The following is a 27,243-nucleotide window of genomic DNA, read 5'->3' on the forward strand; positions in this document are numbered from 1 at the left end:
AAAAATGTGATGTAAGAGCGCGTTGAAACGACTGAGAAAATCCTGCTGGATGTCAAAAAAAATGCCATATTAATAAACCTCGGAAAGAATAAACAGGGAATGAACTTCAAAAGAGGCTTATTTTACTTTGCTGCCTTCCATAACTAGTTATAAAACTTCATATACGTTCACGTAAATAGATTTTCCCTTAATTTCATGGGTACTATTTTTAATAAATTCAGTACACAGTATTAATGCTCCACAATAATATTCATTTAATTCTTCGTTATGAACCAGCATTCGGCTTCTTAGGTCACTCTTAGGTAACTCAATTTATTAAGTTTATTAGGTTATTTGACGACAGCCTAAGTCCGAAAGCCGGTTCATAACGAATTATTACATAAATATTATTGTTGAATATTAATACTTTGCATTCAAGTTATTAATGTGTCTATGTTTGTCCAAGAACCGGCTGAATATTTCATAGATATAACTACACTCCTGGAAGTGGAAAAAAGAACACGTTGACACCGGTGTGTCAGACCCACCATACTTGCTCCGGACACTGCGAGAGGGCTGTACAAGCAATGATCACACGCACGGCACAGCGGACACACCAGGAACCGCGGTGTTGGCCGTCGAATGGCGCTCGCTGCGCAGCATTTGTGCACCGCCGCCGTCAGTGTCAGCCAGTTTGCCGTGGCATACGGAGCTCCATCGCAGTCTTTAACACTGCTAGCATGCCGCGACAGCGTGGACGTGAACCGTATGTGCAGTTGACGGACTTTGAGCGAGGGCGTATAGTGGGCATGCGGGAGGCCGGGTGGACGTACCGCCGAATTGCTCAACACGTGGGGCGTGAGGTCTCCACAGTACATCGATGTTGTCGCCAGTGGTCGGCGGAAGGTGCACGTGCCCGTCGACCTGGGACCGGACCGCAGCGACGCACGGATGCACGCCAAGACCGTAGGATCCTACGCAGTGCCGTAGGGGACCGCACCGCCACTTCCCAGCAAATTAGGGACACTGTTGCTCCTGGGGTATCGGCGAGGACCATTCGCAACCGTCTCCATGAAGCTGGGCTACGGTCCCGCACACCGTTCGGCCGTCTTCCGCTCACGCCCCAACATCGTGCAGCCCGCCTCCAGTGGTGTCGCGACAGGTGTGAATGGAGGGACGAATGGAGACGTGTCGTCTTCAGCGATGAGAGTCGCTTCTGCCTTGGTGCCAATGATGGTCGTATGCGTGTTTGGCGCCGTGCAGGTGAGCGCCACAATCAGGACTGCATACGACCGAGGCACACAGGGCCAACACCCGGCATCATGGTGTGGGGAGCGATCTCCTACACTGGCCGTACACCACTGGTGATCGTCGAGGGTACACTGAATAGTGCACGGTACATCCAAACCGTCATCGAACCCATCGTTCTACCATTCCTAGACCGGCAAGGGAACTTGCTGTTCCAACAGGACAATGCACGTCCGCATGTATCCCGTGCCACCCAACGTGCTCTAGAAGGTGTAAGTCAACTACCCTGGCCAGCAAGATCTCCGGATCTGTCCCCCATTGAGCATGTTTGGGACTGGATGAAGCGTCGTCTCACGCGGTCTGCACGTCCAGCACGAACGCTGGTCCAACTGAGGCGCCAGGTGGAAATGGCATGGCAAGCCGTTCCACAGGACTACATCCAGCATCTCTACGATCGTCTCCATGGGAGAATAGCAGCCTGCATTGCTGCGAAAGGTGGATATACACTGTACTAGTGCCGACATTGTGCATGCTCTGTTGCCTGTGTCTATGTGCCTGTGGTTCTGTCAGTGTGATCATGTGATGTATCTGACCCCAGGAATGTGTCAATAAAGTTTCCCCTTCCTGGGACAAAGAATTCACGGTGTTCTTATTTCAATTTCCAGGAGTGTATTTTTATCATTCACTGGCATAAGTGAATTTGAACGAAACGTTTCGTAAGTGTTAAACCTTTCTTTGCTGAGTAGGTAAAACGCAGTCCAGGGCCAGTATCTGATAAGATGAATCTGGGGAACCTTCCAAATCCATCCTCTAACTGGTCTGTAGAATCAACATTTAGCAACGTGGGACTGCACGAAGATAATACTTTCTCCACTTTCTGACATTAATGTGCAGAATGCCAACTTGAATACAGAATTCGTAGCTCTGAGACTGAATGCGGCTCTATACTGCAGCAGTTGACTTTGACGAGGTACCGTTCAAGGATTGCACATTTTTCCAATCTCGAAATTTCACTCATTTTTCCCCTCTATCCTAACGCAGAGAATCGTCTACTCTTTCTCCGACTGACGTGTTTGGAACTAAGTACCATGTACACACATACAACATAGTACACTAGTGTTCTTTCTAGTGTGCTACAAGAGCTCTGTCATGTAAAACCGATTACGAAGTCAGCAAGCAATCATGGGTTTTGTTTTTCTATAAACAAATAGTAAACAACTGTTGTGATTCCACTGTGGGTGAACGAGGTGGTGCGTCATTATGGAAACTGAGGACGAATGACAGGGACGTACACCGCTGCTATGTTGACTATACAACTGGTATCATAACTAACGGTGTGAACGCATGCACCAAAAAAGCCTCAGTAAAAGTGTATTTGTAATTTACTACCTGATGTTTTCAGTTTGATCGTAACAGCACCATAAAGTGGAATACAGCTGACAGTATGGACTAACTGCATTGCGTCGACGCATCCACACTTCATGCGAAAATAAGCGTCAAGAGTATTTGTTTTTTCTTCTTCTTCTTCTTATATTTAGAGTGGCTGGATGTGCGGGTAATAAACATTCAGTACGAGCGTGGCTGACCTGCTTCGATCACAACGTCCTGAAGAACTAGTCCTTACAAGGCTTCGAATAGGACGCTGCCCGTGGACACATGTAGATCACAGCTATCAATACGACGTATTTTAATGGACTGTGTCTTATGTCCGCTCGTGATTTGGGTCTCCCAGAGAACCTGCACTATCTTTTAATATTGAGGCGAGTGAGATTCGCTTTTTAAGATTTTGTATGATGACAGGAATTCTTCCCAACATGTTGCGTGTGGGAGGGGCTCGGTCTCCCAGCCACAGGCATCTGTCCCCTTTCCAGCTGTGTCTGTAATGGTATACTATCCTCTATTTTACCAAGTAATTCTTCAGTGCTTCGTCCGGATTTTATGGTTAATCTTGTATAAATCTCACAATGGTAGAGTTCGAATTTCAGTACTTGTCTGGGCATAAAACTTGGTTTCAAGTTTTCTTGATATTTTTGACAGGTTTTCACAAGCCTCGTCCGTAAATTTCAAACAAGGGTGCCGATGAGTTTGTGGTTATCGCTGTAAACCACCAACCACCAATCATCAAGCTATACAACATGTTATTGGTATAATCACAAATATTTTTGTTTGTGACTGAGGGCAGTATACTAAACCACTTTACATCAGTATTAACTACATATGCAGGCTAATAATTATACTACTAGTAGCAGTATGTTTTTAGGTTGGTTATTACCTACAAGTACGTATTGCAAGAGCAAGCTATTGACGCTTATTTTCGCATGAGCAGCAGGTCAGGTATTGAAGTGTGGATGCGTCGACGCAATGCAGTTAGTCCATACTGACAGCTGTATTCCACTTTATGGTGCTGTTACGATCAAACTGAAAACATCAGGTAGTAAATTACAAAAAAATAGCTCTGAGCTCTATGGGATTTAACTGCTGTGGTCATCAGTCCCCTAAAACTTAGAACTAGTTAAACCTAAATAACCTAAGGACATCGTACACATCCATGCCCGAGGCAGGATTCGAATCCGCGACCGTAGCGGTCTCGCGGTTCCTGACTGTAGCGCCTGGAACCGCTCGGCCACACTGGCTGGCTAGTAAATTACATTATGTGTTTGCGGGAAGACTGTTAGATGCAGAGAAAGTACAACTAACACACTTAATTTGGTACATATTAAAGTACCAATGATCACAGTCTCCGCACTTATACCCTTAATATGCTGTATAGTGATTGCTAGAGCTGCAGTATTTCTCGATTCTGTCGGCAATTGTAAATAGGCAGTTTAGTAGAGTTGTACATAATGATTGCAAGATGTTCTAAAGAATTCTGTAATTAATAAAATGTCTGTACCCAAATTCCAGGAGGGTGGCAACAAGTCTCCTCTATTTCCCCTTACCGTCCCCCTTGTGGACGCGTAAGCGCTAATTGACACTGTTTACTGGAGTGGTCGGTTGTCTGTAGAACAGTTAATGGTGATAGGAGGACGTCAAACGGGCCGACTTGGAGCAGGAGAGGCACGACAGGACATTTTAATATCAACTGTCTACACTTTCACCAATAAATTCATAAAACTTTGTCAGCATGACCAGGAAGGATTCAAGATTTACAATTGGAAGTTCAGAAACATAACAAAATAATTTTTTTCTTACATGTGAAATTTCATCATTTTTTTCACTTACTATTGGCTGGATTTGTTGCTATCTGTACGCTTTTCTTCATAAGTAAGAGAGATTCTTCGATAAATTTTGCACATCCTGCAAACCGTACTTACAGGTGTATGTAATTCTAGAATTTTCCAGATCTATCAAAAACTGTGGTAAAAACTGAGATAATTAACAATAAAATTTGAGTTTTTTCTAAACATGAAGTTTAAAATACAACGGATCATTCGTTTTTTTATAAATTAACTAAATTCTAGAGTTTCATACACCTGTAAGTATGGTATGTATGCCGTGCAAATTTCATCGAAGAATCTCTCTAACTTATGAAGAAAAGTGTTCCTATAGCATCAAATGCCGCCATTAGTATGTGAAGAAATGACGAAATTTCACACGTAAAAAAAATTATTTTGTTATGTTTTCGAACTTCCACTGCAATGAGTGCGAACCCTGAATCCTTCCTGGTGATGGTGACAAAGTTTTATGAATTTATTTGTAAAGTATAGACACTGGAAATTAAAATGCCCTGTGATGCCTCTCCCGCTCCAAGTCGCCCCGTTTGACGTCCTACCCCCTTAATAGCACGTACTACAATAATTGAGTGTTCGGACATGATGACGCGTGCGTTCGGTTTGCAGAAGAGGAGACGGCGGTGGACCCGTGCGAGTCCCTGGAGTGCGGGCCGTGGTCGCGCTGCCAGGTGTCTGGGGGCGCCGCGACGTGCCGATGCCTCTCCTGCCCACCGCCGCCAGCTCAGGGCTCCGGGTCGGGGTCGGGGTCCCACGTCTGCGGCTCCGACGGCAGGGACTACGGCTCGGAGTGCGAGCTGCACGCCGCCGCCTGCAGTCTCGGCGACACACAGCTGGCGGTGCGCCACCATGGAAAGTGCGGTAAGTTGCCAGCACTGCTCGCAGAGGGGAATATATCTAATGCACGGTGCTACCGGGGAACGGGTAACTGCGAAAGATTGGAACTGTTCTGGTTCGTTTGCATCTCCTTGCCATTTCTCCTAGACAAATCGATGCCTTACGCAACTGATGCTGTACCCAATCAATGGATAATGTCATATCTACCCAAAGCAATACGGAAGGCTGTTACTCAAGCTGCAATATCTTAGCTGGGAGTATGCATACGGAACGATTTGAAGTGGAATGATCATATAAAATTAATTGTTGGTAAGGCGGGTGCCAGGTTGAGATTCATTGGGAGAGTTCTTAGAAAATGTAGTCCATCAACAAAGGAGGTGGCTTACAAAACATTCGTTCGACCTATACTTGAATATTGCATATCAGTGTGGGTTCCGTACCAGGTCGGGTTGACAGAGGAGATAGAGAGGATCCAAAGATGAGCTCCGCGTTTCGTCACAGGGGTATTTGGTAAGCGTAATAGCGTTACGAGGATGTTTAGCAAACTCAAGTGGCAGGCTCCTCAAGGGAGGCGCTCTGAATCGAGGTGTAGCTTGCTGTCCAGGTTTCGAGAGGGTGCGTTTCTGGAAAAGATATCGAATGTATTGCATCCCAAGTGTAGATTTTTTTTTTGTGATATGTTACAATACATCATCACCGGTCTATTGCGTTCTAACTGTGTTGGTGAGGCAGTAAATTTAGCCACAGGGCAGTGACTGCGTCACTGCAATTCACTTTGGAGGTATGGCGGTGGGACTTGTAGTCCCGTACCACCCTCTGACGGTGACAGTATTACATGAGTCAGGCAGAAAAATTTAGCCTAACGTGGGCAGGTATCATTGGAAAGTATTGGACGTAGAATGGGGGCTAGTCCCGCCAAAGGATGCGTCCGTGGTGGGCGTGCCAGACCTATCGTTAGCCATGGTCGGAATACGATTCCTCTAGGATGGTTAGGGGAACCGGATGTCGATGCCAGCGGCGTGGAAGTGTGGTCCCAACGTGGCGTAACCCATGGACAGTGTCCCGCAAGGCATCCACTTTCTCATAGAGCCGCCGCGCGTTGTTGCGTATGGTCGTCTTTAGGGGGACGATATCCGCTTCCTCGTGGAGAGTGACAATTCTCGTGAGTGGCGGAGCGCGCGGGCTCCACCTGAGCACCTTGTTCTGCAGGCGCTGCAATGTCCGCATCCTGGTGACACTAATCGTGGCCCATGCAGCAGATCCATACGTGAGGGCAGGCAGGATAACTGTTCGGTAAATGCGGAGCTTGGTATGCGGGTTAAGTTCCCTACTGCGAAGGAGCGGGTACAAAGCCCTGGTTGGCTTTTGCCCCTTGTTGTTGACATACTCCGCATGACAGTGGAGGGGCAGCTTGTGGTCCATCTGGACCCCGAGATGGGTGGTTGTCGAGGACCAGGGCACCTGCACGCCTGCAATCGGGATATTGCGGCGGAGGACTGGGCGCCGTTTCGTGAAGTAAACTGCCGTAGTTTTGGCGGCGTTTTGGCGACGACCTCAGTAATGCGACCAATGGTGTATAGCGCGATGTAGATGAAATAATATAATCAGGAGATATTCTTCTGACTGCGAGAAAATTCACGTATGCTCAATCTTAGTGCGCTATTATTCCCCATATAAGAAAATGATTTATCGTCTAATGTACAGAAAGAAGAATTAGTTATTTTTGCTGATAATATACTTTAATCACTCCTAGCACGCATGTAATACCCAGTGAGGAAATAGTAAAAATTTTTAGGTGTACCTATAGATTAGAATTTGAAATGTGAATAGCATATTTTTGAACTCTTACAACAACTTCGTCCAGCGACATTAGCAATCACAATCACTGCAAATCATTGCAAATCATCAGGGAGACAAAACACTAAGTTGGCGCATTTTTCATATTGTTGTTCAATAATGTCTGGAGTAGAGGAAGTCTTCATGGCCAAAAGAGTAACATGCGGTGCTTATTCACGATCATCTAGTAGGCATCTGTTAAAGGAGTTAACCGTTTCAACTGCTGCTTCATAGTGAAGTAGATAATTACAACACCATAAGAAAAAATTAGATTCGTTACTCCACATTAACGTTTTCTTTAGCACAATAAGGGGTGCTCTATGCTGAAATGAAAATTTTTGATCACTGACCCAGTTTATGATATTTTCTAGCAGAGAGCAAAGTAAAATTTGAGAACAAACTGAGAAAGTTTCTCCTAGACATCTCTTTCTGTTCTGTATAAGAGGCTGTGCATAGGAATTACGAACACCCGTATGTACATTAAAAATGTTGAGTATGTACTGAAATTTACAAAACTATTTGTAATTTGAACGTAAACCGTCTAGTTACACATCGTTACCATCTAGTATGCAAATTATTCAGGGTACGTGAAACAATCTAACTGTGTATCAATCGTAGAAACATGGGACTCGTTACAAAGAGGAGATGCAGTGAACCCATTTTACCAAATATGTGTCCACATTTGCCATTTCACTGGAAGTGAGCATAAAATAACACATTACTGTTAATTACAAAGTTTATTTCTCTCAACCCTCACGCTAACGGTTACGTCATTATACCAATTTCGACTAACTGGTCACTACCAAAAACTAATACACACTCATCTGAGAAAAAGTACCACCACAACTGTATCTTGAGAATATCTTTATTCCATCACATTCTCAAGATGCAGCTGTGGTGGTACTTTTTCCTATATATATAATCAGCTAGAGTCCCTCGTCCATGCAATAACATGGACACCTATAAATTTGATAAACACTTCTTGGTCGACATCTTTTACAGAGCATGTATACCAGAGGCTCCTGGTGGAGGACTAGTTACACCACGAGACGTATCTCCTATTTTAATGGCTTCACTCCAGCATTTGTTTACTTATCATTACGAATTAAAGATACAATTGTTGACCTTCTACAACATTAATTTCATTCGTTACCCAGTTTTCGCCTTACAAGACCACTGCAACTGACAATCGTCGTCAAAGAGGGCACAATACTGGTGAACAACCATTCAAAGCGATCTTACAACTGGAAAGTAACGTACAGAAGTAAATGTCGTCTTTGACGGAGTAGTGGTAGCACAACTGAAAATATTAAACAGTAAATAAATATAAAGGTAATAAACCGAGAAAACCTTAACATCATACCTTGAAGAAAGATTGTGTGTGTGTGTGTGTGTGTGTGTGTGTGTGTGTGAGAGAGAGAGAGAGAGAGAGAGAGAGAGAAGGACAACGTTAGCCACGAATTACACTTAAGAGACAGGACTATGTACATTAAGAAATAGCCTAATAACCTATGTAACAAATTAGATTAAATTAACAATCACAATAAAATAAAAATAATACAAGACAAAAGAACTGAAAAATAGCTTGAGGAGATTTTGCACATGGAAGGTGTTGCAGAATGCAATAAAAGACGAAATTGAAAACTGTAACAAAAGAATACGTGAACTAAATTGTATTTAGCGGTTTGAAGAATTTCTGTTACTGTAGGGAAGATGTACCAGGGGCGATCAATAAACTTCCGTTCTGAGGCCGTGCAGTCCAGAATCGGTATGCCAATCAGGCACAATCGCCGTGACCATTGAGGCAATCATCCCCCGAAGCGCCGGGTTGAGGATACCTGTTTGATAAAACATCGTGACCTGCTCGCCCGTCAGGAATCGTCGACACACCAAGATATTTGGGAGGTCTGGGAGGTTCCAGATTCCCCCAAATCTATGTATGACCTCTTATTTTTGTCGTCTCCTCTCTCTTTCACTGCCACTGCTTGTATCTCCATCACTCTCTCTTTCTCTTTTACTGCCACTGTGTCCCCATGGCAATCAATATCTGCTCTCTCTCTCCTATTTCAGTTATCTTCGTCCATCTCTCTCTTTCTCTTTCGCTGCCCTTACCATCACTGTCTCATGTCTGTTTATATCCCATTGTCACTGTTTCCTCTCTCTTCCACTATCACTGTCTCCCTGCTACTCTCTTTCAGCACAAAAAGTGCGCATATCTTAACATGCCAACATCTTTGACGAAGAAGGCGGAATGAGGACTGAGGGTGCCATACTCCACTTGTCTGTCAGAGTCTTTTAAAGAGGAATGAATGTATTAGTCTTCTGTTGCTGCGACTGGAGCATTTTTCCACTGCTACAGCCGGGTCTAGATTTGTATGAAACGCATTCTGTATGTCAGTAAAGTATAACCGTTTATTTATGCACTTCGATACAATTCTGAAATTTGACACAAATAAACAACAAACAAGTACAAGAAAGAAAGAAATTGTTTGCTTTACATTTTTTGTGGATACATTACTCATCGATCGTAATTCACCTAAATTGCCCGACTCATGATATTATAAGCGAAAAAATATTATTAGAAATATTTACTGAATTTGCAATGTTTCTAGTTTTGTATAAGTTTTGGCAGTGATTTTAAGTTCTTTTTTAGTCAAGTTAAGACTCTTTTTAAACCATTCTTTCACAGCAGTACAAGTTTAGACATACCTGAATAAGCGTGAAGTGCCGATTATACAGAGGTAGAGCGTCGTAAAGAATTATTGGTGATAAAATGCTGACTAAAAACATACTTTGGTGACCTGAGGACCCTTGAGATAAGCGTAGAACTCTTGCCATGTGTTCACTGCGTCGGTTAAAACTGCACTCATTCTTCAGACCAGATCTTAGTTGCATTTTATTGTGCATAATTACGGTAACTTCGATACTCTTGATCATGGTAATGGACAATGATATCGAAAAAAAATTTGTTTCACGGTTTAAACTTTACGAAAAACGGTTCATTTAACGATGTATCTGTATGACAGAAATCCTACTCAAAGAAGGTGAAATCCTACTGAGAGAAGGTCAAATCCATGTCTAAGCAAGGTAATTAGTGCTAAAATTCGTAAATAAAAAAAGTTAAATTTATTTTAAAACAGAATTTTTATTTACATGGAACAATTTTGTTTTATAGTCTTTTACTTTAGATTTATGCAACTTAAATTATTGGAATGAAAATCATTTTTCATGAAAATTAATAATAACTGTAAAACTAATCAACAGTTACTTTTGTTGTAATACATTTACAACCATATGTGCAGCATGTAGACAATGAAAGTACCACAATGGCTATCCAAGAATTAAATTCTTGTAAATATATATATATTTTTTTTTTGCATAAAACCATCATCCATATCTTTGCAATATAGGACAGCCTTGACACATCCGCACTTTCTTCCACAGCCTTGAGTGCAGCCGCATGAAATCAGTAACAGTATTTTCTCTAGAGCAGGTGGTCATTGCATGTGAATCGGGGAGAGGGATGTGTTTGATTCCCTCCAGCTCCAGTTTCTGAGATCCAAGTTGTTCCCCAGGCATAGCTGGACTTGTAAGTAAACTCGGTAAGAGTGGAGGTGTCCTGCATCAGTAGTGGGTGGCAAACGAGAGAGTATGGCAATATTGTTTGCCTGACCCAGAAGTACATTAAAACATTTAAATTGAATAGCAGTTAAGTTATCATCAGGACTCTCTACTGTTTTTGTGTAGAGAGAGAGAGTATCAATTTCTCTTCTGCTTTTACAATGGTGTCAGGAGAGGAAGCAGGATAGTTGAATATCTGTGGAATATTATGAAGTTGGGGATACCGTTGCATAGTTGGAAAGCTTGCAGCTCTCCTTTCACAAACAAGGTTGAAGTGCTGTCGCAACCACTTGCTGCATGAAGAAACAGTACTGAATTCTTGCAGTCATGAACGAGTGAGGAGTAACGTGTATCCTTAGAACTCTGACACCTTGTTCTGTGTCGTCTGGAGCAAGAGCGATAAGTAGCACAAGACGATCTACGTCTTGATCCATTATAATTACTTGCTAGTAAAATTTTGAGGCGTTTATTGCTTTTATAGCACTTTCAACATCTGCATCCATCTGCAACCCTGGTTTCAATACCAAAACTATCTACTTTTTGCAGAGGTTGTGTAATAAACAATTCCTTATTGCTGAGGTTACTAAGAAAGGCAGACTGTAATTGAACGCACAACGTCTCGTCATTAAAGAAAATTTCTCGTGAGGTCCGCTTCATCGTTCGCCTTTGGCGTTCAATAGTTTTTATGTTCAGAGGTCTTTCTAAATATCCGTCATATACAACACCATCATCATCTTTATAAAGTATCATAAAGTATAGGCTATTAAGGTTTTATAAATGTCACCAAAAATTCCATTCTCGGACCACACGACATGGTGGATAAGAAACCCTCCATCTATAACAAAGAACTTGGGTTCATTATTGTCAATATTCCTTTCAGGTACTTGATTGAAAAGGTTATACAGCGATGACTTCTTTGTTTCCCGCATCAATCCACTGCTGTCAAACAGAGAGATTGGTACATTCGCTAATTCGTACGTAAAGCAATCCTTCAAATCACCATGTGAATGAAACGTGCACAGCACAGTATTCTCTTAAATAACTGAGTTGTACCTACCTACGTTACATTTTTTTCAAGCCCAGCAGTTGGCATGCACATTGTACTAACCATACTGGATCGCTTAAGCTTCAGAGAACCAAATTTTGGCGAGACAGTAACGATTGTTCAAGAGCTTCTTCACCAATAGACACAGCTTTGTAACAGTTAACTTCCTGAGAAGCTACTAATCCAGATCGTAATGAATACAACTGCGCCTTATAAGCAAATGGAGTATGTTGCTGCAACCGTAGCTGAAATATTCTGAGAATTTTCTCGTCAATTTCTATCCTTCCACTCTTCAGTTCAACATGTTGATCACGCGAAACCGAATGTAAATTGCAGGAATGTTTCATAGCTTCACATATGTGATGATGGGCTATTGGTATACCGCGAATCCATCTGTTCAACACACTATCGGCAAAACCTCTTCCATGTAAAACACCTCCAACACTCTTCAGGTTCTTCGTAAGCGTTTGTTCTATCAGAGCATCGAACCGTGAAGAAGCTCTCCTTGGTGAATTTATCGAACTCCACAGGTTTCATGGTTACTGTCAGTTTTTCCACGTCCTGGAGGTACATACAAATGACACACCTTAGCAAAAGGAAAGTATCCAGTTGCATGGAATATTGGGAGCATAGCTCTCACACATTCTATATGGAGCTCCCAATACCCCATATCCTCTGCTTGGATGAAATGAAATGCCAAGATGATACGCTGTATGTATTGTATCCATAACTGGGAATTTTTCCATGTTTGCTTAATATCATCCATTGTGTTGACGAATTTATTTTTCAGCTTTTCAATCGCTTGATCTTTTTCCAAATCGCCGAAAAATGCATCATTTCCACTCATATCAGAAATAAAGTCTTTAATATGTTGCTTCTCCTCCTCCATGACTGCAATTTCCTCCAGCGTTTTGATGGAAAGAGCACACATGACTGAAGATTGAACTTAAATTGCCCACGCGTATTTAGGATTAGAAAGTATATGGACAACAGAAGCTGCAGCATATACAATCTCCAAAAGTTGTGAGGGTCCACTGTCTCTCATTATTAATTCTATTGCTCCTACAAAAGACACCATCAAGTGAAAGCCTCCTAATCGAATAACTACATTACTGAATAGCTCATTCTCTCCATTAGTCTCCACTGCAACTATATCTTTAGCTTTCATGTAGAGTGGTTGATCATGCACCACGATACATGTCTGCTATGTGGTCTTCTTACTCTCCGTGATGGCATACTTTAAGGCAGTTGAAAGAGTGTCACCATCTGTGGACAGGTTGTTGATGAATGGAAGAGCTAATACATTTGATTACGTATGAGGTTCTCCAGTTGTGATTTTCTCCATTCAACTTATCCATACATGAATAGAAAGCTGTAAAAACTTTCCCATCATCCAAGTAAAATTTTGATTGATAGGCACTGTTGCTTTAGTAAACTGTTCAGAGTAGGCATTTTGCAGAACAATTTCTTCAATTCCAACTCTATTCTGCCTTCCGAAGGTTAGATTAATTTTTTGAGCACTTGCTGTTTCAGTAGAGGTCGGCATGACAGTTTCGTTACTTTCTGATGTTCTATCCCTCTTCCTGTACTCACACACACCTCATTCCACCAACAGCATAGAATGTACCGTTCCCCATCATTGCTACAATATTGAAGTCAGTATTATCGGAAACGAACTGTGAAAACGAATCATTTCTAATATTTGGATTCCAGAGGTGAACGACAGCAGCCTCAAATAAAGCGACAGTGCTATATGAATAGGAGAAACCAATATTCGAGACAATGTCAGCAATGTTTTTTGATCCCACTTTACGAAACAAGTACACTGCAAGACGAAGTAGCAGTTGGGAGATAAATGAACGAGGCCTGGTAGCTGATACAATCACATGGAATATCGCTGTACATTTTTTAAAGGGGACTATTCACTATCTTTCTTTTTTGACAAAACCACACTCTTCACAAATTCTAGTAAAGTGTCAGGAATTGCAGCATTCTCTGTCAAGTCATTGATATCCGGATAATCGGCAATACTGTAAGGAGTCATTCTTAAACCTTCATGGATGATAGCTGCTGCTGCTTCTACTATTCTCTTTCTCTCATATTTTTCATTAACAGCTCGTTTATTGTACCATGGATTCAAAGGTTGTGGCCACTTACACGAAAACATATAACTAGGGGATTTTTTGGCGTTGTGGCAAACAAGGCCTCATCACAGAAGTGTTGAGACAATTCATATTTTAGAGCTTAAGTTGTTATTGCCTCTCCTTCTAGTAGACATTCATTGACTTTCTGCAACAAATCGAGCGTTAAAAATTGACGTTCCTCTGAACTGTCTATAAATTTGCATAATTCTTAAGAAACGGCATCAAAGTTGGTATCTTGAGGATGGCCTCTTTTTCGAGCAGAGGAGGAGTTCGACACAAATTTAGCATAGCAATCTTGATGATAACGGGCTTCTGCAGCTACTAAACACTAAACACAGTTGATGCATTCGGCAACCTTTCTACCGAAATCATCATCGCGTTCCTCTGCTTTCTCAAGCAGTCTATGTTTCACAATTAAAGAGCGAACTTCAAACACTCCACGAACGCCCGGTCAGCTATGTGGTCCAAGCACTGCTTTCCGGGCGGGAAGCCTCAAAAGTGGCGATGTTCTGCAGCCTCCCCTCTAGTTCGTTACTATTTTTTTTTTGTCTTTGTAAGATCTCTATACACGGTGAAGCTGCAAAGAAAGGGCATTGTGGCAGGCTGCAGAAGTAAAATAATTCATACACTGTAACATATTTCCCATATGAGACGCTTCGCCTCCCACCAGACAACGTGAACGCCAAACGCTTGCACAATTTGGACTTCGAGGCACGCCACAGAGCGTTCAGACAGTCTCTGCTGTATACCCATTCCATTGTCGCAGTGGTTATGGGCTCAAATATAGATTGTCAGGGTCGACAGAAATCAGAGTTTTCAAACGTAAATGTAGAGACGACGAACGGACATAGCTAAAGGACGAGTTATATCAACACTGAACAGGCGACAAACAGTTTGCTAAGGCAGGTTGATGCCTCGTAGGAATAACTTTGTCAGCTGTTATGTGTGGTCTATCTGCCGTGAGCATTGTGCTGTACATAGCAGTTGACAGAGATGTTGCAAAATAATTTCACAAAAGAAGATGATACACTGAAGAGCGAAAGAAACTGGTACACCTGTCTAATATCCGGTGGGGGCCCCACGAAAACACGGAAGTGCCGCAACACGACGTAGCATGAACTCGACTAATGTCTGAAGTAGTGCTGGAGGGAACCACGAATCCTCCAGGGCTCTCCGTAAATCCGTAACAATACGACGGGGTGGAGACCGCTTCTGAACAGCACGTTGCAAGGCATCCCAGATATGCTCAGTAATAGTCATGTCTGGCGATATTGGTGGCCAGCAGAAGTGTAAACTCAGCATAGTGTGCCTGGAGTCACTTTGTAGCAATTGTGGACTTGTAGGGGGTCGCATTGTCCTGCTGGAGTTGCCCAAGTTCGTCGGATGGGCAATGGACATGAATGGATTCAGGTGATGAGACAGGATGCTTACATACGTGTCACCTGTCAGAGTCGTGTCTAGACGCATCAGGGGTCACATATCATACCAACTGCACACGCCCCACACCATTACAGAGCCTCCACCAGCCTGAACAGTCCCTGCTGACATTCAGGGTCCATTGATTCATGAGGTTCTCTCCCTACCCGTACAGGTCCATCCACTCGTCCTACCAGGCAACATGTTTCCAGTCATCAACAGTCCAATGTCACCGTTGATGGGCCTGAGGCAGACCTAAAGCTTATTGCCGTGCAGACATCAAGGGTACACGAGTGGGCCTTCGGCTCCGAAAGCCCATATCGATGATGGTTCGTTGAATGCTTCCCGCGCTGACACTTGTTGATGGCCCAGCACTGAAATCTGCAGCAATCTGCTGAATCCTTGCACTTCTGTCACGTTGGTAAGATTCTCTTCAGTCGTCTTTGGTCCCGTTCTCGCAGCATCTTTTTCCGGCCACAGCGATGTCAGAGATTTGATGTTTTACCGGATTCCTGATATTCACACTATACTCGTGAGATAGTCATACGGGAAAATCCCCAATTAATAGCTATCTCGGATAGCGTGGTCCGCAGCTCCTGGTCGTGCGGTAGAGTTTTCGCTTCCCACGCCCGGGTTCCTGGGTTCGATTCACGGCGGGGTCAGGGATTTTCTCTGCCTCGTGATGACTCGGTGTTGTGTGATGTCCTTGGGTGAGTTAGGTTTAGGTAGTTCTAAGTTCTAGGGGACTGATGACGGTAGCTGTTAAGTCCCATAGTGCTCAGAGCCATTTGAACCATTTTTGGATAGCGTGTCCCATCATTCGTGCTGTGTCCCATCATTCGTGCGCCGACTATAACACCACGTTAAGACTGACTTAAATCTTGATAATCTGCCATTGGAGCAACAGTAACCGATCTAACAACAGCGCCAGACATTTGTTGTCTTATATAGGCGCTTCCGACCGTATCGCCTTATTCAGCTTGTCTACATATCTCTGTATTTGAATACGCATGCCTATACCAGTTTCCTTGGCGCTTCAGTGTAGGATAGAGGAGAGATTCGTTTTTGTCATCACGGATTGTGACTGGCAATGAGGAATTCGGAATAGTTTCTTCGAACCGTTGATAGCCAGTCACAACAAAAAACCAGTATCGTTTGCAGCAGAGAAATAGTATTGCAAATCCTATGCATCAACATTAGTTGCTCATCGATGTACAGTATTTGGTGCTTTCTTGGCGACACTACATAGCTGAGACGTCACTTAGGACGCCCAAAGAGACACATTGTGATGTCCTTGATGAGACTTGAGTTCTGAGCATCACTGCGGCTAACGCCGCATATACACCTCTGACTTCAGCTGTTAGGCTGTTCCCACGCTGTGTGCTGACGGCGTCCGCAGGCGTTGCGTAGTCGCTGACGCTGCCGCGATATGATGTAGTCTGGCCGCTGCTTGTGCGTGTACTGTGGGCCGCTGCTGCACGGCGATATTCACGCGTCCGCTGCAGAACGAATGAACTCGTGGCCCCTTCTCCACAAAACTCTTCACACGCGTTTCGGACATACCATCGAGCATAAGTGCCTAGCAAACTTAATCCCAGAACCGATCTCGCAGTCGCATTTGGCACGGTTAAGGATTTTAAAACGAAAGTTGTGACGCAGTCACTGCCCTGTGGAAATTTACCGCCTCACCAATACAGTTAGACCGCAATAGACCGGCGATGCTGCATTGCAACATATCACCCCGGACTACAAGTCCATTTTTTTAAAAACAAGCTCATCCTGGTAGTATTGCGTATGTAGTGGATTTTTCTAATGCTCCTTTTTACCACCCCACCAATACAGTTAGACCGCAATAGACCGGCGATGCTGCATTGCAACATATCACCCCGGACTACAAGTCCATTGTTTTAAAAACAAGCTCATCCTGGTAGTATTGCGTATGTAGTGGATTTTTCTAATGCTCTTTATTACGTTAGTGGTTGTTGGGCTTACAGTAAAATGCCCTTTTACGATCCCTTAGTGGCGACATATTGCGTTAGTGGCTATTTATATGCTTCCAGATATGTTATTTCTGCCAAGACAACACTGATGCGATGCAATATCAAACGAACCATCAGGCACGATATACAACGTGAAGGGATTCCCTGTGGCTTAGTTACTGTAAATGCGGTCTCTCAATCGCTAAGCTATTTATATGCTTCCAGATGCGTTATTTCTGCGAAGAAAACACTGATGCGATGCAATATCATACGAACCATCAGGCACGATATACAACGTGAAGGAATTCCCTGTGGCTTAGTTACTGTAAATGTGGTCTCTCAATCGCTAAGCTATTTATATGCTTCCAGATGTGTTATTTCTGCGAAGACAACACTGATGCGATGCAATATCATACGAACCATCAGGCTCGATAGACAACGTGAAGGGATTCCCTGTAGAATGGACAGTATTTCGTGGCACTAAGTTATAGTTCATTTCTCGGTCGAAATGGGTGCTCACTTATTTCATTGTTGGTTCGAATAACCACTGAGCGCTTGTTGGCTCACGCAGGTGCGTCACGTCAGATGCGCAGAAAAAGTAACTCGACTGTTGTCGTTCGTGTTGTGCACTATGCAACTGTGATTCTCAGTGCATCGTATTATTTCACGACTTCATACGTGTATAACTATGCCGAAAAAGTTTCTTGATTTCAAGACCCACATTTAGAAGATTGGCTTCAAGTTACTGAGAGTACTACGGGTCAGGTAGCGCCCTGCAAACTTTGTGGTACAGTTTTAAGGAGTCACTATGGAGATTTGAAGTTTCATGGGATTTCAATGAAGCATCCGGAAAATAAAAGGTAAGCAACCTTCTTTTTAGTTGATTGGTCTTTCACTGATCTGTTTTATATCTCTGACTACTCTTTGCGTAAGTAAATTGTTGCAGGATGTGACTATGCAGCCTAAAATTGCTTCTAAGTAAGGGACCATTCGGAATAATACACTCCTGGAAATGGAAAAAAGAACACATTGACACCGGTGTGTCAGACCCACCATACTTGCTCCGGACACTGCGAGAGGGCTGTACAAGCAATGATCGCACGCACGGCACAGCGGACACACCAGGAACCGCGGTGTTGGCCGTCGAATGGCGCTATCTGCGCAGCATTTGTGCACCGCCGCCGTCAGTGTCAGCCAGTTTGCCGTGGCATACGGAGCTCCATCGCAGTCTTTAACACTGGTAGCATGCCGCGACAGCGTGGACGTGAACCGTATGTGCAGTTGACGGACTTTGAGCGAGGGCGTATAGTGGGCATGCGGGAGGCCGGGTGGAAGTACCGCCGAATTGCTCAACACGTGGGGCGTGAGGTCTCCACAGTACATCGATGTTGTCGCCAGTGGTCGGCGGAAGGTGCACGTGCCCGTCGACCTGGGACCGGACCGCAGCGACGCACGGATGCACGCCAAGACCGTAGGATCCTACGCAGTGCCGTAGGGGACCGCACCGCCACTTCCCAGCAAATTAGGGACACTGTTACTCCTGGGGTATCGGCGAGGACCATTCGCAACCGTCTCCCTGAAGCTGGGCTACGGTCCCGCACACCGTTAGGCCGTCTTCCGCTCACGCCCCAACATCGTGCAGCCCGCCTCCAGTGGTGTCGCGACAGGCGTGAATGGAGGGACGAATGGAGACGTGTCGTCTTCAGCGATGAGAGTCGCTTCTGCCTTGGTGCCAGTGATGGTCGTATGCGTGTTTGGCGCCGTGCAGGTGAGCGCCACAATCAGTACTGCATACGACCGAGGCACACAGGGCCAACACCCGCCATCATGGTGTGGGGAGCGATCTCCTACACTGGCCGTACACCACTGGTGATCGTCGAGGGGACACTGAATAGTGCACAGTACATCCAAACCGTCATCGAACCCATCGTTCTACCATTCCTAGACCGGCAAGGGAACTTGCTGTTCCAACAGGACAATGCACGTCCGCATGTATCCCGTGCCACCCAACGTGCTCTAGAAGGTGTAAGTCAACTACCCTGGCCAGCAAGATCTCCGGATCTGTTCCCCATTGAGTATGTTTGGGACTGGATGAAGCGTCGTCTCACGCGGTCTGCACGTCTAGCACGAACGCTGGTCCAACTGAGGCGCCAGGTGGAAATGGCATGGCAAGCCGTTCCACAGGACTACATCCAGCATCTCTACGATCGTCTCCATGGGAGAATAGCGGCCTGCATTGCTGCGAAAGGTGGATATACACTGTACTAGTGCCGACATTGTGCATGCTCTGTTGCCTGTGTCTATGTGCCTGTGGTTCTGTCAGTGTGATCATGTGATGTATCTGACGCCAGGAATGTGTCAATAAAGTTTCCCCTTCCTGGGACAATGAATTCACGGTGTTCTTATTTCAATTTCCAGGAGTGTAAAAAAAAGGAAGAAGCAAGGCTTGCATTATTCACAGCCATGCATACCAGTATATAAGTAATCGACCATTTGGGACAGGTAATTAATCACAGTAATGGCAAAGCTGCATCGCACTAAGTACACCTGAATTACAAAAAAACGTGTTAGCACCGCATTTCACTGACGTTCTAAAACAAGATTGTAAAGATCAATCATTTAGCTTATTAATTGATGCAACTACTGATGTTGCTGTATATTAATACTTGGGACTGATTATAGTTTGTTACAGTAAATTGGTAAAGTTAATGCCTCTGTCATGGTTGGAGTAAATAACGAAAGTATATACGAAACTGAAAGAAGAGGTACAACACCTGATTTTAGTACGTTGCTTGTGCCATAACTTGCAACTGGCTGTTTCAGCTGTTGCAAAAGAATTTTTACCGAGAAATTTGGAGTTTTTGATTAAAGACACATATGATTGGTTTAGTCGCTCTCCTTCCAGACAATCTCTTTACAAGGAGCTATATAGAACCATCGACGATGAACATAAACCGTTAAAAACAGCTCAAGCGTGCCAGACAAGGTAGTTAGCAATATAATCCGCTGTATCAGGAAACACATTTTCCGTAGCTAAAGTGGATGAAAAGTCTTATTTGGCAGAGTTATTGCACGCTATGTATGCGAATGAGATTAATTAGGCATATATTTCATTTTTATTTCCAATATTAATTGAAATAAACAGAATCAATAAAATGTTTGAGTCGAAAGATATAGATCACACCAAACTATTTGATTAAGTGGCCAACCTCATAGATATGCTTGTCAGCGAAGTTGCGTTACCTGCAAATAAAGTTACTATTTTTACTCAAAATATTTGTGATTTCTTCGATCGAAGATGTTATCTGGAATCCCGCTTTGAAAAGCAGTAGCTTGATATGAGAGAAAAATGATTATCACGGAAAGACGAAGAAATGTTGCGTAATTGGGACATAACATTTTTAGTAAGCCTGATTGAATAAATAAAAAACAGGTTTCCAGAAAATTTGACGTTGATGAAAAAAATTTCCAGAATAGGTGTTGGACAAACACTTAATCACAACAAAGGAAAACTATAATTAAAAGTTTCCCTGAGTCATTTAAGTCTCTTTTTATTATCTACGATAATGATCGAAGAAGATGAAATGAATTAAAATTTGTTTTGCGACCGGGACTCGATTCCGAGTCTTCTTGATTGCTAGGCAAAAATTGCTAACCCTTACATCACCGCAGCCTCAGGGATACAGGTAACTGTGAGATTCAGAAGATCACTAATGATACAAGGACGTCCCATTACGTCCAATGCTGGGGTGCTTGCCAATATCGGAGAGCCCTGGCAGTAGTGACAGTATATGAGGGAAAAATGAATTGAAGTTTGTGTTGGGGAGGGCACTAAGCTTAGGTAGTTCGTGCAGCAAGGTTCACCATGCTACTGCGGTGTTGTAATGATTTCTGCCTAGCAAAAGAGAAGACTGGAGTTCGAGTCCTGGCCGCAGTGCAAATTTTAATTCATTTCGTCTGCTTCGATCATGTTCAAAGAAAATCTAGTTGATAAATGGCTCAGTTCAATAAAAGTGTACAATTTATAGCAAGAGTGGATGATTAGTGGCGAAAAATATATTTGTTGAACTGGAACGAGGCCAAAGATACAAAAAAATTTTTGGAATGAAGTATTGCATTTCAAAGATGCTTAAGGGAAATCCAGATCTGAGGAAACAGCGCCTTCTGCGATTACTCTCCTGATACTGCCTCATTCCAATGCCGATGTTGAGAGACTTTTTAGCACTATGAATGTAATAAAAAACAAGCAGAGGAATAGAATGAAGTTAAATATTTTAACTGCTATATTAAGAACAGGCTGTGGTTTGAGGTTGGAAGGAAAGTGCTGCAACGAAAATGAAATTCAGAGAGACAAAAATGATTCATTCATTTAAACAATTACCTGTTATTATAAAACTTTTGGTATGTTTCTGACCTTGACTTGGTGATTTGTTTATTGTATATTCATTTAGTGATTGTGAATATTTTATTACTTAATAATAAAGGAAACTCATTACTAATACACATTTTGTTTTCTTCCATAATGATTAAAAATTTACTGGGAATTTTAGCGATTATGAGTGCAGGAGCACTTTTGTTTGTGGTTTTCTGGTGATTTTTGAACTTGAAACTGGTGGGGAGCTCACTGTAAGTGTTGGCAACACTCTCCAGCAGTCTTAGGGGATTTTTTTAAGGAAAATAATAAATTGTTCCTGATGTTTGAATCAGATTAAGTAATGTCAGGTTGAATATAGGTGCAGTAACCTACATGGTAATCTGTAAATAGGATTTGTAGAGTAAACTACAATTTATAAAGTTCAGTAATAATAACTTCGTGTGGTTTGTTACGCAATGAGTGCAGTTTGGTGATTAATATCTACAGCGAACATAAGCGTATTCAAATAGCTCTAACCCCCAATACAGGGGTTATATAATCAAAATAACCGGCAACACGGCTGAAGTGGAGAGTGAAAATTTTTACCAGGGAACTTGGATCCAAATAGGAGGGAGGCGTGACAGGATAATTGGCGCAAATGTGTGAACCACTATACCAAGGTGCTTTGGTGGCTAAAGCACCTGTGTAGTAAACAGGAGACCCTGGTAGAAATTTTCACTCTCCGCTTCAGTCTGTATACATAAAATTACGTCTATATGAGACCAGTAAAGTCTTTGAAATTGTGTCATGTTATGTGAACATAGCATATGTTCATAGATTGGTCAATGTTCCAATCGACGCTAAAATTAAAAAAAAAAGTACGTGCGATAGTCACACGAAGGAATGATTCTAAGTGACGTTCAACTACTACACAGAATTCAGGTCCAAACTGGCCTAACACGCGAAAAATGCGAGTGCCACCAAACTACTGGCAGGATAGATCAGCGTGACGACTATTGCGGATTTTCCTAAGCTCACTGGATTACTGCGTGGAATAATTCTGAGCGTCGTGACCATCTCCATGAAAAAACTTCGATGTCGTAAAAGCGTGTAGCTCACACAACTCCCGTACCAGATTAGGTCCTGCTTCTTCAACCCTACTCAGGCAACTGAAGACGAGCAAGATGGCTGCAGCCTTTTATAAAGTTCAGTCCATCCTACTACAGAAACACGAAGCATCTACGCCACGTAATGGAGATACGACGTCAAACAGGCTGACTTGGAGTAGGAGAGGCACCACAGTACATTTTCATTTCCACTATCTAAACTTTTACAAAAAAAATTCATAAAACTTTATCGGCATGACTAGGAAGGATTCAGGATTCACACTCATAGCAGTGGATGTTCAAAAACGTAACAAAATAATTTTTTTTACATGTGAAATTTCATCACGTTTTCTCTTACTACTGGCTGCATTTGTTGCTATCGGTACACTTTTCTTCATAAGAATTTATTTAATTTATGAAAAAATGAATGAGCTGTTACATTTTAAACTTCATGTTTAGAAAAAACTAAAATTTTATAATTCATTATCTCAATTTTTACCACAGTTTTTAATAGATCTGGAAAATTCTAGAGTTGCAAACACCTGTAAGTACGGTTTCTATGATGTGCAAAATTCATCGAAAATCTCTCTTACTTATGAAGAAAAGTGTACCGAAAGCAACAAATGCAGCCAAGTGAAAAAATGATGAAATGTCACATGTAAGAAAAAAATTACTTTGTTATGTTTTTGAACGACCAATGTTTTGATCGTGAATCTCGAATCCTTCCTGGTCATGCTTATAAAGTTTTATTAATTTATTTGTGAAAGTGTAGACAGTGGAAATTAAAAGCTCCTCTGGTGCTTCTCCTGCTCCAAGACGGCCCGTTTGACGTCCTACCCCCCTTAACGACTGTAAGCAATCACTATCCTTATTTACAACTTTTTATACAATAATTCAATCTTAAAACTAGATGCATCATCAGATGTATGCAAAAAAATAATAAAGTGACATATTACACATGATTCTACTTCATAGTTGACGCTATATATTATGAACGGTGACCCCTTTGTTATAATAAATAAACAAGCATAGTGTGGATCACAACATTTTAGTTACTGGCAACTAGTTCCAATCTGCACTGGAGGTCATCTTCAGGTCTAGCGCCCAAAAGTGCAGTCTGTGAACGTGCAGACACTACGTTGACAAACTCCATTCTGCGGTCCCGGGCCTGAATATGGCCTACAACGTTATGTAGCTTTCTCAGGAATAAAAATTGAATAAATTCATTTTTAATGTCAGTGATCACTTTCATTCATTGACTTCTGTGCCTTCAACCATATCGTACACATAATAGCACCTCGTTTTTTCAGGAAATGACGTTCTCTTTTCACTGATGCAACTAGAATTCACTTATCTCTAACCGTATTTAAACTATGTGGAAAACTACAAAACATATTAAATCATTAATTGAAATTGGCTCTTAAACATGCAGTTCTAATAATGCAGATTTTCTAGAAGAAATTTGTGTAAATTCTCTAACACATACTGTCAGGCTGATCCTTTAATGGTTTTAATTTAACAGTTAAGCTGACTTTAATTAAGCATCCAATTAAACTGTCGGATACTGGTTACCTGTAAGTTCAATCAAACTTATATATATCTCAACTGATATGAATAAATGAGCGATATAAACTGATGAGTCGACTTCTTTTGTGGCTATAAAGTTTCAACTGTTACGAATTACTTATTGAAAATCCATTAGGGATACCTACTTGTTTCTTATCTAATCATGCACATCGTATTCATAGCATATCGAAATATCCATTTAATTTTCTCCTTTTCCTCATTAAGGTGGTACACTGTGCTTTGTTGTAATTATTGTGGTTTGCGCTGCATGTGCACAAAATTCTATAACGCTATAAACACATTTACAATTAGCATACAACAGAAATATAAATAACTCCTTAGAATTAACTCACATCACCTGCAAAACTGATATTCTTTGAAGTGAAAGAGATGTTAAATTCACTCCCACTTGATGAAACAATAAACATCATAAACGATCAGCTGACAGGAAACCCAGAAATTAGAAACATCACTACAGAGTATCTGACATAAATCATAAAAGTAATCACTAAGCAAATCTGCTTTCAGTTTAACAATTCATTCCATTTACTAAAGGAAGGACTGCCAGCAGGAATCCCAGTTTCATGAATATTAGGAAATATTCCAATGAGTCACACTGATATCAGATTTTTGCCGAAATAACAGAGACAAAAAATAATATTTTTGTAATGGTACAGATATTTAAATGACGTCATAGGCCTCATAGAAGAACCACAAGAACGTATAGTTTACACAGGTTAATAACATACACAACAATGTTCAATTAACTGTGATAACAGTAAGACAAGAGACAATACCCTACCTCTACCTCAAAATCAGAATACCTGATAGAAGACACATCTTCAACATTTTCAGAAAGGAAACAGTTACTGACACTATAACACACGTGAAGTGAAAATATTCACATTGTCAAAAAACTCAGCCGTCAGGCATATGATATAATGGCTGTGCTGAACATCTCAAAGCAAAGAAATATCAAGAGAAGTAAACATGATGATCAATATAGCTCAAAGCAATGGATACAGAAGCAAGACAGTACACAAACTACGTGATACCATTAAAAGTAAAATTCAAGTAAACGAACGCAAAAATGAAAACAGTCCAGATATATCAACACACAACAATATCACACAATTCACATTCTCATCAGGAAACACACCCCTCAACACAAACACAAAATAGCACAGAATAACTAATGACAGGTAAATCATAGACAAGATACGTGACATCTTTAAAGTAATTAAATTTATATACCTTTCCGGAAAATCAGCACAATACAAAAGGAAAAAAATTTGAGAGAAGTAAAGGTAAATACAACTGTACAGATATTTGTGAAATTTGAACTGACATGTAGTTACTGCGAGTTTAAATATATTGAGTGATTGGAAGAAATTTTAATATAACGTAAAATGAACATATTATGGGACTGAAGAGCGACTGTACCCATTTCACATATGCAGACTATCTAATATGAGAAAATCAAAGTCACGTTGGGATAAAAGCAGACACGCCACCCTTATGCAGTAGCAACAAAGGAAATGGTATGTATACGCTATAAGTAGATTATTTCATACAGAAGGCCATAAATCAAAATTGAAATAAGCTCATTCCCACCACCAACCTCCCTTCGATCCCAATCCAACACTCCACTCTCACGCCCTACAACTCCCATGATCTCTCAGCTGGCCCTAAATCATTGTGCATCAGTACTGGTTATGCGATAAGAAATGTTTAAATGTGACGTACCAATTGGCTGAAATACGTGCTATGAGCACCTAGTAAATGCAGAAAACATGTGTATGGATGTAAACGACATAAAATGAACGCAAGTGTAAAAAGCGCAACGGTATAGCTGTAAATGAAAGAGACTGACGTGAGCTGGCAAGTATCACTACAGACCTTTCCTCCAAATATGCATAGTAAAATAATTTTCTTTTTAGCGTAGACCACTGAAGATGCATAAATAGCGCACACACAAATTAAATATTCAGTTGCAAAAGATGGAATATTTCTCAGCTGTCTGATAACCCAAAAAGGCCTACATCCAAAATACATTCATTTGTTAGGACAAATGTTTGTGAAAATGTACCCCTTTATACGCAGATTCCGCACACAGATGCAAATTAAAGCACTGCGATTGGTGAATGCCAAATATACTACTACAGGATCACTTGCATTTAGACTGGTAGATCTATGGAAAAATTTTCACATGGAACTTTGTAAAATGTTCCTTTGATTAAACCGTGGGGCTTTCAGGAAGAAATACAGCACTCTCTTCTGATAGCATGCTGGTTTTATTCAGGATTCCCATACACCATATTATTCGCCACTCTTCCGGCTACACAACACTATTTTTCCTACATGATCCCGTTGTATGGTTCAAATGGCTCTGAGCACTATGGGACTTAGTTTCTGAGGTCATCAGTTCGCTAGAACTTAGAACAACTTAAACCTAACTAACCTAAGGACACCACAAACATCCAAGCCCGGGGCAGGATTCGAACCTGCGACCGTAGCTGTCGCGCGGTTCCAGACTGTAGCGCCAAGAACCGCTCAGCCACCCCGGCCATCTCCCGTTCAATGCGACGGCCTTGTGTCACCTAACCGGTAGGGCCTATAGACTCGCCTGGTACCACTTTACTTATCGATATTGAATCCAACATCATGCTGCATCAATAACCTCACCACCACACATGTACTTCTTCAAGTGGAGTGCATCCTCCAACGGGCCAAACAAGTGGAAGTGGGAAGGGGCGAAATCTCGGTTGTAGGGTGGGTAATCAAGAACGCTCCAGTGAAGTTTTGTGAGCTCCTCTCGGGTGCGCAGACTTGTGTGAGGTCTTGCGTTGTCATGGAGAAGAAGTTCACCTGCACTTTTGTGG

General features: G+C 42.1%; 1 protein-coding gene across 1 annotated transcript in view; it reads left to right on the forward strand.

Annotated features, from left to right (window-relative positions):
* Positions 1-621: 621 nt before the first annotated feature.
* The window catches only part of LOC126158747 (agrin-like), a 177,963-nt gene continuing 151,341 nt past the window's right edge, over positions 622-27,243 (forward strand). Inside the window, exons 1-2 of the mRNA XM_049916466.1 lie at positions 622-745; positions 5,067-5,318. Of these exons, the coding sequence (XP_049772423.1) occupies positions 622-745; positions 5,067-5,318 (376 nt within the window). The remainder of the gene's footprint in view (positions 746-5,066; positions 5,319-27,243) is intronic.

This window comes from Schistocerca cancellata, chromosome 2 (assembly GCF_023864275.1).
Source record: "Schistocerca cancellata isolate TAMUIC-IGC-003103 chromosome 2, iqSchCanc2.1, whole genome shotgun sequence".
Taxonomy (NCBI): Eukaryota; Metazoa; Arthropoda; class Insecta; order Orthoptera; family Acrididae; genus Schistocerca; species Schistocerca cancellata.